The following is a 13157-nucleotide window of genomic DNA, read 5'->3' as shown; positions in this document are numbered from 1 at the left end:
AATATGGCCGGTGTGTAACTCCAGCCCCCCCTTGCTGCAGAGCATGGGAGAGCTCTTAACGAGCTGGCCTGCCCAATGTTAAATGTTCAGCCCACACTTCTGATATGGATTTTATGGATTTCATTTATATTTGAGTCTTGAAGCCTTTGGAATAGAAAACATCAGCCCCTGCGCAGCAGCAGTTTGGGTGACTGCTCTCAAGCCTGGAGCCAAAATATCCCGGCATTTTCACAGTAACAGCAAATATTGGCCAGTGAGCAGGAGAACGTTCCTCATTTCCATGCTGGTTGAGGAGTAATAAAGGAGGAAAAACCCGGTGTTCCTGTTCTGTTATTCTCTACTGTACATGTGGATCCTGTCGGGCAGCAATCAACCACTTAACATATCTTAACCCCTGCCATATCTCATATAAAGTTATTGATAGAAAATTACCCAGTCTCTACATTTTAGTCTCATCCTTTTAATCTCTGATCTCCTCTGGGAAGGAGTTCCCCAGGATGTCACAAGCTGTGTGAAAAAGCATGTTGTTTGATTGGTTCTAAACGTACCTGCTGTTTAGTTGAATCCAGATGTGTTTCTCTTTATAGCATGATTTGTTCTGTTCCTACAGGTGTTTGATAAGCTTCTACTTTTCTCTCCTGAGTGTCCAACAGAGCAGATTCTGATGTCCACAAACTCACAGCTCAAGTTGCATGCAAACAGGTAAACAAAGAAAAGCCATTGCATTCTGATCCTGGGACATACAGGACAGAGAAAGAGTTCATAGCGGGGTGCCCAGCCTATGGCCCATGGGTCATACATGATTCACCAGAGCATTTCGTAAGGCTGCAGCCCGCTTCAACACAGTACACTAACCGCTGATTCATTAGCTTTGTGTTGTCAAGTTCGCATCGTTTAGTGTACACAATTGTGTAAATGGACAGCATTGTACACAGAAACAGCCTCTCTAATTACATACAAAACAAGCAGAATTTAAAAGATAAATCAATACTGGTGACATTAAAATACGTAGAATCTGTTTGGCCCACATAAGGTTGAGCATAGGTTACTGTGCCCCACCCCGTATAATATAGCTGGGCACCACTGGTTTATAACGTGTCCTTCCTTTTAGTGCAGGGAGCTGTCCATCTCTTTACATCGCAGCCAACTTTTTATCTTCTTTCCAAGAGCTACACAGACTTGCAGAATTCTGGTGCATGGCACACCCCTTTTGGGCATGCAGCCTCTGCAGTTGCCTTCACATCAGTCTTTAAAGCCATGCCTGGTGCATACTCAGTAAAGCTCAGGCCTGGCCCCCAAGGGCTTAAGTGAAATTGAAGTGTGGCACCAGCCCCGTGCTAGCCCCCTGCACAGGGATAATAAGACCAGGTTGAGCTCTATGGTCAGTGCCAGAAATGAAGGGTCGCACATCTGCAAAGGCTTGTCTCGGGATGATGGCTTGGGTGGTTCTTAGCTCACGCGCACTCCCAGAGCTGTTCTTTTCCATGGAGAATACAATATGTGCTTTGCTGAGGGGTGTGTCTGGTACCCTACCGCCCCAAATGTGACCTTGAGCAGGGCTGGGTCTGAGCATCTGGAGAATACTGTGCCTTCCTCATGTCCTCAGTCTGTCGGCACAGGGAGCGAGATCGGCTCTGGGGCCCTGACTGATCTGTGAATGCGTATGTGGTGCTGCCACTAAGCCCCTTGCTCGGCCCTTCCATGCCTCATGTAAATAATAATAAAATATGCTAATCTGGGAACTGAAAGAGCTCGGAGGCCCAATATCAGGGGGGAGTTTGAAATTGCTGGGGGTGTGGCTTGTGTGAGAAAAGCCTTACCTGCTGAGGTTTCTCAAAACTTCACTGCCCCCCATTCAGACTGAGATTCCCAGCCGGGTACAATCTAACCATAGGTTTGTTCTCTCTGTTCTTGACCTAGGGAAGGGGCGGCACTTGTGAGCTCTCAAATCCTGCAGTGTTTCCCCAACTCTTCTGTCATCGAGGAGCACGGCCAGGGGCTGCTGAGAGCAGGACCCGTAACAGGCACTGCAGTGCTTGAAGTGACATCTCTAGAACTTTTTGGAGTCAACCAGACGATCCTAACTGGGGTCCGGGTAAGACTCACTGCAGACGTCTGCTGGAAAGAAAGGAAAGGAACAGCATCTCATCCTGTCATATCACTAAAGCCAACTGATGCTGAGAGGTCACCAGTTCGTTTGATCAGGATCTCTATGTTGGAGGGGGAAGGACCTGGTTCGCGTAGGTGTACTGCAAAGCAGACCTCCTGGGTTTAACCTCTGCTCTGCATTGACCCAACTTGTGACCTTGGAGGCCAGTCGCATCACTTCTCTGAGCCTTAATTTACCCACCCAAAAAATGGGGGGTGCTGTTGTGGTGTGAGGGTTAACATTTGTAAATCGTCCCGTTGCGTGAAAGGCCCCAGGGAAGTGCAAAGTATCTGTTGCTTTGTATTTTAGGGTATTGATAATTTAAGGGCAATCTGAACTGCTTTGACTGATGGGAGAGCAAGCAGAAAGAGATATTGATGGTTCGGTGCATGATGCTTTTCCTTCTGAATTTCCGGTAGCTATGAACCATTGTACACTTGTACATAACAATTGGTCTGTTTTGGGAGGAAAGACAGGAATTTCATGTGTGTTTGTAAAGTGAACCAAGGCAGCATTGTCTCTTGCAGGTGGCTCCTGTGTCATACCTGAGGATAAGCACCAGCCCTCAGCTCTACACGACTAGCAGCACATCTCTGATGGCCTTTCCTCTGGGCATGGCTCTTACTCTCACCGTCCAGTTCTATGACAATATCGGGGAAAAATTCCATGCCCAGAACACCCAGCTTTACCTGGCTTTGAACAGGTACTGTTGAGGAGACGGGCACATAGCTGACTCACAGGTAACATTTTAGCAGCACAAGTGGTGGGAGAGGTGCAAGGCTGTGTGTGTCAGGGCTATAGCAGATTTGAAGGGAATTTTCCAGAAGTGAAAAGCTGGTTCACTTCACTCACTGTGCTAAGTTCGCGCTGTGGCTTTTACCCTTGAAATACCTGATGATCTCTCCTGGGCATCCCAAGTGCTGCTCGTTTTCCTTTGATTGGAGCTTGTTTGCTTTCAGAGATGACCTGCTTCTAATCAGACCGGGAACTAGGAATTACACGTATGTGGCTCAGGCTGTGAACAGAGGAGTGACAGTGTTGGGAATCTGGGATGAGAAGCACCCAGGCATGGCTGACTATGTCCACGTGTCTGTAGAGCATGCCATCCAGCCGGAGCTCTCCAAGCCCATTGCAGTAGGAGATGTGATCTGTTTCAGCACACCCCTGGTCAGCCACGAAGGTTTGTATGCTGATTTGTTGTTCCTGCTGGCTTGTAATCTCTCGCTGTTGTAGTATCCACATGTTAGATCTCAAGAGAGCGAGGCAGCCCATACTGGAATGGGAGGCCACTAAAGGGACATAGGAGCTGTGTTGGAGCTTTAATGGGGGGCATCTTCCCCAGAGCTTAAAAGTCTCAGAGGGGGAGCCATGTTAGTCTGTAACTGGAAAAAAAAATAAAAACCAATGAATGGTCCTGCAGCACCATAGAGACTTCCACCACCCCCATCAACCTCAGCCTGGGCCAGTCCACACGAGAGAGACACTTCCTGGACACTGCAATACAATTACATGGTGGCCACATTTCCACCACCTTATCCCGGAAACCTACCGACCGCTACACTTATCTACATGCCTCCAGCTTCCCTCCCAGACACATTTCACAGTCCATTGTTTACAGCCAGGCCCTAAGATCCACCTGGATTTGCTCTAGTCCCACAGACGGAGACAAACAGCTACGGGATCTCTGTCAGGCATTCTTAAAACGGAAATACCTACCTGGGGAGGTGAACAAACAGACTGACAGAGCCAGACGAGTACCCAGACATCAGCTTCTCCAAGACAGGCCCAACAACAGAACACCACAGGTCATCACCTACAGCCCCCAACTTAACCCCCACCAGCGCATCTTTAACAAGCTACAACCTTCTCCTGGAAACGATCCCTCTTTCTCAGAGGCCATGAGGGACAGGCCAATCCTCGCCTACAGACAGCTCCCAACGCCAAACCAATTCTATCCAGCAACCACACAGCACACCTCCATCATACTCACCCAGGAACCCACCCCTGCAATCGGCTCCACTGCCGACTTTGTCCACACACCTATGCAAGCGACATCATCACAGGACCTAACCACATCAGCCACCACATCAGAGGCTCATACAACTGCACACCCACCAGTGAGACCTATGCCATCCAGTGCTAGCAATGCCCCTCTGCCAGGTATAGCGGCCAAACTGGACAGTCGCTACTACAGAGGATTAATGGACACAAACCAGATATTCAAAATGGTAACACACAGAAACCTGTTGGGGAACATTTTAACCTGCCCGGGTGCTCATTTGTGGATCTATAAGTGACTATATTACAAAGCAATTTAAAACACCAGGTGGAAAGAGAAACTGGAGCTTGCCTGTATCTACAAATGTGACACCTTTAATCAAGATCTGAACAAAGACATGAACTGGTTAGGCCGGGACATTCAACACCCTCATGACATCAAAAGTTAAGTATCGGGCATGTACAGCCCACTCTATTAGCCTCATTTAGCACGGACACTAATTGACAAGATTGCTCCCCCTTCTCTTCTCTTCCCCTCCCCATCCCCTCCTTTTCTGCTATTTATTTGTGCCCTGGACCCCTTGCTCCTTTCATCTGTAGAAAGCTCATAACACCATCGACATTTTTGTAGCCTCCAAGGTGCCTCAGGACCATTCATTGTTTTTTAAGTTTCCCCGGAGTTGGAACTGAACTGAGGTCCCAGCATGAAATTTGGGTTCTTTGTGCAGCTGAAGGTGCTGACTTGCAGGCAACATAACACGGGCTGTGGTAGGGGAGTTCACACCAAATTCTAATTCAGACACACACTGCTTTCAGAAAGTTGTTGTCCGATTTCAAGATGGCTTCCGCTGCCTCCGGTAACTCTGTGGCAGACAGGAGAAGAGCCAGTGTAAAACGCATCACTGCTCCGCCATGGGAGTTTGAACTCTTACTGGCACCAAGGAGCTAATTTTGGACATGTTAAGGGGGGCTCCCTTTAGCTTGCCCTCCTAGGACGAGCCTGGGTAGCTGATTTTGGCAGCAAGTAGTGAGGAGGAGGAGATGGGCGCCACTGCACAGGGGAAAGCAGTGTTGCCGTGACGTCTGCATGAAGTCAGTTTCTGGGATTGAGCACAAAGGGAGCTCTGTTGGGCCTTTCCCTACAAGAGCCTCGCCTAATGCAGTGAGGGGCTGCCAGAGGCAAGCCCTAAGTCTAGCCCAGAACCAGAAAGTGTCAGCGTTAGAGGGGCCTCAGGAGAGAGTGGCTGATTCTCACCCTGTACTAACAAGGGGTCTGGTCTCTCCCTGACACTGCTTTATGCGTGGCCGTGGGTGTGTTGGTGACAGTGGCTTTGTCATGGATTTGTGCCAGTGCAAGTAAAAGTGTCAGGCCAATCTTTGCTGTCTGCAGGAAGCCTCCTCCCTTCTCCCGCTCTACCATTCAAGGGTGAGCTCAGCTTTACTGGCCTGGCCTGGCCTCCTTCAGGACTGCTGCTTTCCTCCTTTCTCCTCACACACCCGTGTGGCAGGCTACACAAGGGCTACTGGCTGGTCTTCTCTATACAGTGAGTCTGCAGCTGCATTTAAACCCTCCATCCAGCTGCATACTGCACCTTGTTTTCTTGCTGTCTCATCACTGTGACAGTGTCTTAGGAACAAAGGTAACCAGAGAGCATCGCTCAGAACGCCAAGCCCTTCCCTCAGCCATGAAACATTAACCTGCCTTCCTACAGCTCTTTTATTCACGTCAATAGGATTTACAGGCAGCCTTTGATGGAGCAGGCAGTAGCTCAGTGTGTTTCACTGGCTGGGGAAGGGAGGGTTGTGTAGTGTGGTAATTTGAAAGGTTCCCTGTGATCTGCAAAGAGACAAGGTCTGTGAGTGTGGCCTACCCAGTCTGAACTCTGTGAATGTGGGGGGGAGGGGGAGGGGGAGTGACATCTGAAACTTAGTAACTTATTCCCAGCACCTTCAGTCATTCCTTTCATGGAGGGACCTGACTAAAGGGATCTCCGTCTTTATAGGTGAACCTGGGCTGTGGCAGGTCTCCCCCACTGGCATTCTTCAGACAGACCCTGTGAGTGGAGCAGCGTTTGTGAAGAATGCTGGGACAGCTACAATCTTCCATGACATCCCAGGGATCGTGAAAACATACAGAGAGGTATTTCTTGCTACGCTCTTCAGTAGGAGAGGCCAGCTTGCTGCTGCTTTGCCAAGGAAATTCTTCCCATAAGTTACTTGTACGCTGCACCCATGGCAGTTAGTCTGTATTTATCTTGGAATCCTTTTGTTTATAAGAATGCACAGCCTATACTTAGAAACTGAAAGCAGCACTGTTGGCACAGGGGTGGAAGACTGTATTATGGTGCTGCAAAAGCAGACAGTTTTTACTGTAACTCGACATGGGTTCATTTGCAAACCTGGATTCAGTTCTTCTCTAGGAAGAACAGTCCTGTAAGCAAGTTAATAGGGTCTTTAAAAAGAAGACACCAAGAACTTGATTCTCTTTTACACTGCTCTACCCATGTAAAAGAGCTTCCTTTGCACCACTCTGAGAGTGAAAAAGGGAGGTAGTGTAAATGCCAGACTTCTCCCAAAGGTAGTACAATTGTCTGATTCTAGGGAATGGGAAAATGTTCAGTAGCAAAAAAAAAAAAAAGGTACAGCACTTAAAACTCTCCACTGTCTCCACACAAGTCTTTCGGACACAAAGTTATATTCTGTTTTATTGTTTTAGGTAGTTGTCAATGGTTCAACAAGATTAAGCCTCACCCTTGGTCCCAAAAGCTACCTAACCAATACTCTTAACTCATCTGAATTCTGGGTCTTTGTTGCCACAGGCAGTGCAGGAGCAAGCCTCAGAGGTAAGACTTGTTACTGCTGCCTCTTAAATTCCACCAGCCTGGCCTACACTGGCTTACAGCAGTCACTAAGGTGTTTGTCCATGAGCCAGCAAGAGTATTTATCCATAGTACCCTCATAGTTAAGAGAAATTGAATTGCAGGTATAAAAGCAATTTGTAGGCTGTAAGCGCTTTACTCAGAGCCAATATAAACCCTGCAGGCTTCGTAACCGGAAAGTGAGGTGAATTGCAGCTCAGCTTTTGTAACTGCTAGACTACAGCCCACTAGCACATTCCATTTGTCCTTCCAAGAATGTCAAAGTTCGGGATCGTTTCTCATGTAAAGTAGGGTCTGGGCCAGCTTCCCTCCCTCAGATGTCGCTGAATGGACATAATGCTTTGAAAAGGGACAAGGCCTGTTTTTATGCTGTCGGTAACAATTTCAAGTATGGCTTTGTACTTCGCCATTAAAATGATGGGACATGTAAGTGACCTATTGGGAAGGGCTCTTCTGTGTAGGGAGTGTAGGACAGTGGAAATTACAGACTAGCTCCTCTGCCGCTCTGTCCACTGAGAGACCCGTCGTGGCAATACTGGCTTGTTCTTTCTCCCTTTCGCTTCCTTCTAGGCCCATGCAGCCCTTCTCAGGTTTATGCAGTCACTCATCTGCTTCGCCCAGAGTCTCACCTGCTGTGTCAAGTTGAGTTCAGCAGCACAGTGCTGGATATTCCAGCCAGTAAAGTCTTTCACATCCAGCCGCACTTCAGTATTGAAAAAGGTAGGCGATGATAGATGGCTTCTGTGTTAAAAACAATCAACAACAAACCCTCTACTCTTTGGTTTTCCTTGTCTTGAACGTAGGTCTGTACGCCTGCGTCATCACCGCTAAACCCCAGTCCGATGAAGTCCTCCTGGCTTTGAGTTTTGCTGAGGCCTCTGTGTATGTGATGGTCTGTCTCTTCAGTGAACAAAGCAAGGATGGAATGCAAAGAATCCTGGTTCCCTTCCTCCCTGCCTTTTACCTCAATCAGTCAGAAGTGGTTTTTAGCAGCAAACTCCTCACTGGCAAGATCAGAGTGCTGGGAGCTGAGCAAGTGTTAGAAAAGCTGGAGGTACATAGAAAGCTCTCTCTGCCTCTCCATTCCTGGGGAATACACATACATGCGAAGCGGGAGGGAGGAAGGAAGGAAGGAAGGTATTTAGAGGGAGAATCTGATCCTGCGGAGCTAGGTTTGGTTGGAGCAGTCACTCAGTCCCCTGAAGAACTTACCTGACTTGCTTCTCGTTGGAAAATGTCTTTTTTGGTTTTGAAAACGAGAGGGCCTGTGCCACCTTAGGGGCCAGCCAAAATGTGTAGAATCATGAGCTGTCATGGGCAACAGTGATTCTGTCTATTTTGGTTAGCCTCTAAGGTGCCACAGGACCCCTCGTTTTTAGACACAGACTAATGTGGCTGCCCCACTGAGATTTTTTTGGTTGTAGTACTTGAGTGCTCCCTCCCTCTCTTGGATATCAGGAGAGGGAAAAGGTGGGCTGGTGGACAAGGAGAGCCTAAGTCACAGTAACCCCGTTGCCAAGTCGACCATCAGTTGTAAACTGGACAGTCCTCTCGGGCGGGGGAAGGGGTTGTCGCCTGTCTGCTACTGAAATAGAATGAGATGGGACGGGACACCGGCCTCTCACACATGCAGTGTGCTGGGTCCCTCTCGCAAGGGCAGGGGCCAGTGGTATAACCTAGTGCGCACTGTGTGCATGAGTCATGCCAGTAGGCCCGGGCGTCCAATATTCTGCTCCCCACTGTAAGTGAAGGTACTTACAGGAATACTTGTGTTATCACTACTGCATTGTTGTGAAGGGCCTCACTGTTTGTACCTGGCTGTGTAATAGTGTACAGCACTGGCTTTACTGTGTGTTTTCCTGTTAAATAACTGCTTCCTGTCTGTTCCCAAAGGTCCACCCCACCAGTCCTGTGATCATAGTGCGGCAGCCTGAACATTCACCCAACATGCCTGGGCTTGTCTCCTACCCAGTTAGCGTGGTCAATCTCACATCTCTCCAGCAGATGGCAGCCCCCATCTACATCAATGTCTCTTGTGTCCTCACAGGCCAAAGAGTTACAGTATCAGTGAGAGTGGTGGCAGAACCGCCTGTGCTCAGTAAGTGTCCCCTGGTCCTGTTTGCAGGAGAAGATGGGGGGGGGGGGGGGGTGCTAGGTCCTGAAGCTCATTTTTCACCAGCCCAGGCTCCAATACAGTGACACAGACCACTTACTCTCGTTGGCCGTAGTGGGAGCTGAGTGCCCAGTGCTACCGAGGAGTGGTCCTTTGGAATGCCAACTTGGGCAAGGGGCCCCTCTGTGTTCATGTCACGGTGAAGACTCAGCTGGATACAAGGAAGAGCTCCCTCCCTCCGTGAACTTGTTGGGGGTGAGAAGAGAAGTTCCCCTCTTTGTCACTACTTCCTGCTCTGTCTCAAGTTAATGATGCAGAGCAGTTTCCATCTGGTTTTATTCCATAGTCTGCATTAAATGTGGTGGTGTTGGTCTGGGTGTATCCCTAGTGAACAGATGGGATTCACCGATAGACTGTGGAGACTGAATTGGTCCCTCCTAGTCCTAGAGAGACACTTTGACAGAGCCTGAGTCAGGAAGCTTTCAGTACTGCTGTTTATGCTGCACCTGGTTTAGGGAGAAAACTTCATTTCCTAGGGCTCCAGCACCCAATTCCTATTAAAAAGATAAATGATTTTGAAATAGCTTATAGTACGAGCAGATTTCCCCACTGTTACCCGGAGCCAAAACAGAGCACTGCTTCAGATTTGTTTTGTCTCTTTTCTGCAAGGTTTATTGAGACGCGATCCAATTCCAGGTTCATCCCATTTTTCTGGCTCATCGTTTGTCCAGCATCAGTCTCTTTCAGCATTTGCTCAGTTATGTCAGTTGAGGACTGTACTTGCTTTGGTGATTCTGTGTCTCTTCTGTTTGGTTTGGTTTTCTGAGGAATCCCATTCCAGGCACATGCCATTTCCCTGGCCCAACCAACCCCTCACGTAGCTTTAAGTTACACAAGGAAGCTGTCTACCAAATGTGGTGGTCCTGACTCTTACCGTTTAGGAGGAGTTCTTGTTCAAAAACTGTCTAAAACAGCAGTTCTCAAACTTTTTGGGCTCCGGAGCCCTTTCCATGCATAAAAGTGTACGCAGAGCCCCAGCGGTCCACTGATTGTACGTGTTGTACCTATCGCTGTTTCCAGTTTGTCAACCCCACGCAGCCCCTGGAGATGTCTCGCACAGCCCTTGGGGCTCCGTGGAGCAGTCTGAGAAATACTGCTCTAATACATAGTTCTTTTCAGCGCCTGCAACAAAGCTGAAGGGTGGTTAGATGCGTCTCTGCAGCGTCCTTTATTATAGAAAGCAGGAGTCTGCCTGCATCCATAACTAATCACCTTTTTTCTGGAAATGTTAGGTCAGTGCAGTGAAGCAGGAATTGTCCAACAGCTTATAGGCTCTTACCAGATCCTTCTCTTCACCCTCTTTGCTGTTCTAGCATCAACCACCGTCATCTTTCTCAGTAAGTGAAAATGCAAGAGAGGTTTGCAGTTAGTAATGAGGGGAAGACAGAGAGTTTTACCTTGTGTTCGTTCACTGGATCCACTCATTTGTCTGTTACATTTTGAAACCAACCATACACAACTCAAACAACTACATATCAGAGCATGTCCTGAAATAAAATACATTTAGCATACAAAGGGTTAACCCCGACGCAGTCCTGCTGGTGTCCAAGTCCTATTTCAGCAGTGCCTTTCAAGAACCTCTATAGTATATTGCAGCACAGGGAGGTTGCTGTTTTTCCAGTGACACCAACTGATATGCACCTGAGCGAAAAGGACATTTTGGCCACTAAGATAGATACATAGGTAAATAACCCGCTACCTTTAACAACCACATAAAGTAGGGGGCCCTCAGTTTATAAAATCTCCAGTAAGCGTCACGTAACTTAGTGAATCTGCCTCTGAAGGATGATGGAAGTCGCCGGCACGCAGCCTATCAGAGCCTGTAGTCCCTCAGCTTTAGGCTGTGGGGCTGCGATGTACCCAGTAGAAGGGCCAGGCCCATACCTCTGTCACACTGTATTTCTGGAATTAAAAATCACAGCCTCTTTGCCCTGGGATATAGACACTGTTAGAGCTCAGCTGCTCCAAGCCAGTAGTCAACCAAATCAGCCACCTACAGGAAATGCATCCACTTCCTAAAGGGCTTGTTCCTCCATGGAAAAGCCAAACTCCGTTCTCCTCTGGCTGTGATTACTCTGGAGCAGGGCTGAGGTATATTGGCAAAGGGCAGGGGGTGGAAATTCACCCTGTTGCTACTTCGACTGGATCATTTCTGGGAAAGACCACATTATTGGCGCTAACAGAGCTACCTTTAAGCACTAATGATTTCACCTTTTAATACAGAAAGATTTACACTTACAGTGGTACCTAAAAAGCACAGCACTTCTGCCAGTTTCACCTTCGTTTTGCTTTTGGGAATTCTCATTTATAATCTGATTTCTTCCAACATGCACGTTCTCCTCCTCCACACAACTTCATAAACAGTGGTGGGGTTTATAGGATTTTGACCTACAGAAGCTGTGAAAAGGTGTTAAGCAGAAATCTCCAGTTTGGCCATTAGACAAAGTTGTATTGGTTTAGTTGAACTTGTGGGAAAACCTCCCCCTCGTGTTCGTGCAGCTTACTGCACTTAACGGAGTGAGGCCACCCAGCACCTCTTCAGAGCGCTCAGGAAAGCCAAGGCCAATCGACAAGTCTGAGGTGACTGCACCTAAATTAATGGCTCTGCAATCTGGGTTGGTTTAAATCACACCTTGAACGGTTGTAAATGGATACACAAACTGTTAGAGCAATGGGACTGGGCCTTCAAGCCTGTTCCCCACACTTCATTATAGAACTGGTTATTTTTGCAGCATACAATGCCTTCCTCACCAGAGTGCAGAATGTACCTGTTGTGTACGTGCCTACCTCAGCTACACCTCAGACAGGTAAGCTGGAATTTTCTAAACTTGTGTAAAGTACAGTATGGGACACTGGATACTTAAGTATCTAAAGCACAGTTCCTAGAGGTTAGTAGAAACATCAGTAGATAGTGAGGAGTCTAGCTTGTGCCCCTGCCCTCCCACATCCCAGCCTACTTGCTGTAAAATAAACTCACTTCTCTAGCTCTAGAATACCCAGACTGCTGTCCGACTGCAAGCCTGCTTTTCCAGAGACCAGAAACACCAGGTACTCGTGTTGGTCCAGGGTTTGAGACAAAGTGGGTGAGGTAGTATCTTTTGTTGGGGACACCAATCAGTCAGTCCAATGAAAGACATTATCTCTACCTTTTCTAGAGCACAGGAAAAGGCTTGAAGTTTTAAGAACTTCTTCTAGTAATTGCCAGGCTAGATAGCAGTTGTCTTAAGTAAAACCATGGTTCCAGCCTCGTATTGGTATTCACGCAGTCCAGTATTAAATTGAGTAATCTTTTCCCCTACCCTTTAGGGTATTCCTATCCTCCTGTTGGTCCTCAGCAGCCCAATGGAAGAAACAGGACACAGCTGTGGCTTTGGAGTGTACGGAGAAGACATTTTTGAAGGCCTTGCCTTTTTGTACTTTAATAAATGTCTGTGAAGTGTGCTAATGGATCATAGCACCTGCCTGTTTCTCTGGACTAACTCTAGACCCTTCCGGCCCCAGCAATGAGCACTGGGCCAAGCCCCTCTATGTTGGCAGACGCAGAGTAGGGTTCATGCCATTCTGAACAGAGCAGTGTGGTAGAAGACTCCCCCATGTTATGGGCTAGAATAAAATCCAGAAGCCACTCAGCAGTTTCAACTTTGACCCTTTTCAAGCTGTTAAGTGTACGGGATGTTAATCATCGGTTAACTCATCAACTCTTATTGGTTACTCGACTGTTCTGTAGTCCCCACTGTGCTCTGGCCCCACTCCTGAGGAGCCCCCTGACACTTTGTGCTGCTGCCTCGGTTTCAGAGGCAGCAGCTAGTTTGTGAGGGGAGCCAGGTTACAAACCAGCTCCCCTCAGACTGGCTACCTGTTGCCCTGCGTATAGAGGCAGCAGTGCAGGGTGGCAGCAGCCCTGTCCAGGAGAAGCTCTGAGCTCCCAGACTTGGTGCAAGACAGGTGTCCTGCCCGC

General features: G+C 48.1%; 1 protein-coding gene across 3 annotated transcripts in view; it reads left to right on the top strand.

The window, feature by feature from the left end:
* Positions 1 to 12653, top strand: part of NUP210L (nucleoporin 210 like) — a 55895-nt gene extending 43242 nt beyond the window's left edge. For 2 of the 3 annotated variants that reach the window (XM_075907315.2, XM_075907314.2), the window contains 12 exons: positions 611 to 702; positions 1921 to 2095; positions 2677 to 2852; positions 3109 to 3329; positions 6151 to 6287; positions 6864 to 6990; positions 7597 to 7746; positions 7830 to 8080; positions 8920 to 9124; positions 10432 to 10536; positions 11932 to 12006; positions 12506 to 12653. In XM_075907315.2, coding sequence (XP_075763430.2) covers positions 611 to 702; positions 1921 to 2095; positions 2677 to 2852; positions 3109 to 3329; positions 6151 to 6287; positions 6864 to 6990; positions 7597 to 7746; positions 7830 to 8080; positions 8920 to 9124; positions 10432 to 10536; positions 11932 to 12006; positions 12506 to 12597 — 1806 coding nt within the window. In that variant the 3' untranslated portion in view covers positions 12598 to 12653. The remainder of the gene's footprint in view (positions 1 to 610; positions 703 to 1920; positions 2096 to 2676; positions 2853 to 3108; positions 3330 to 6150; positions 6288 to 6863; positions 6991 to 7596; positions 7747 to 7829; positions 8081 to 8919; positions 9125 to 10431; positions 10537 to 11931; positions 12007 to 12505) is intronic. The other variant, XM_075907316.2, reaches the window with a different exon arrangement.
* The last annotated feature ends 504 nt before the right edge of the window (positions 12654 to 13157 follow it).

The sequence above is a fragment of the Pelodiscus sinensis genome, chromosome 22 (assembly GCF_052426305.1).
Source record: "Pelodiscus sinensis isolate ZL-2025 chromosome 22, ASM5242630v1, whole genome shotgun sequence".
In the NCBI taxonomy this organism is placed as follows: domain Eukaryota; kingdom Metazoa; phylum Chordata; order Testudines; family Trionychidae; genus Pelodiscus; species Pelodiscus sinensis.
This window is presented reverse-complemented; position numbering and strand designations above follow the sequence as displayed.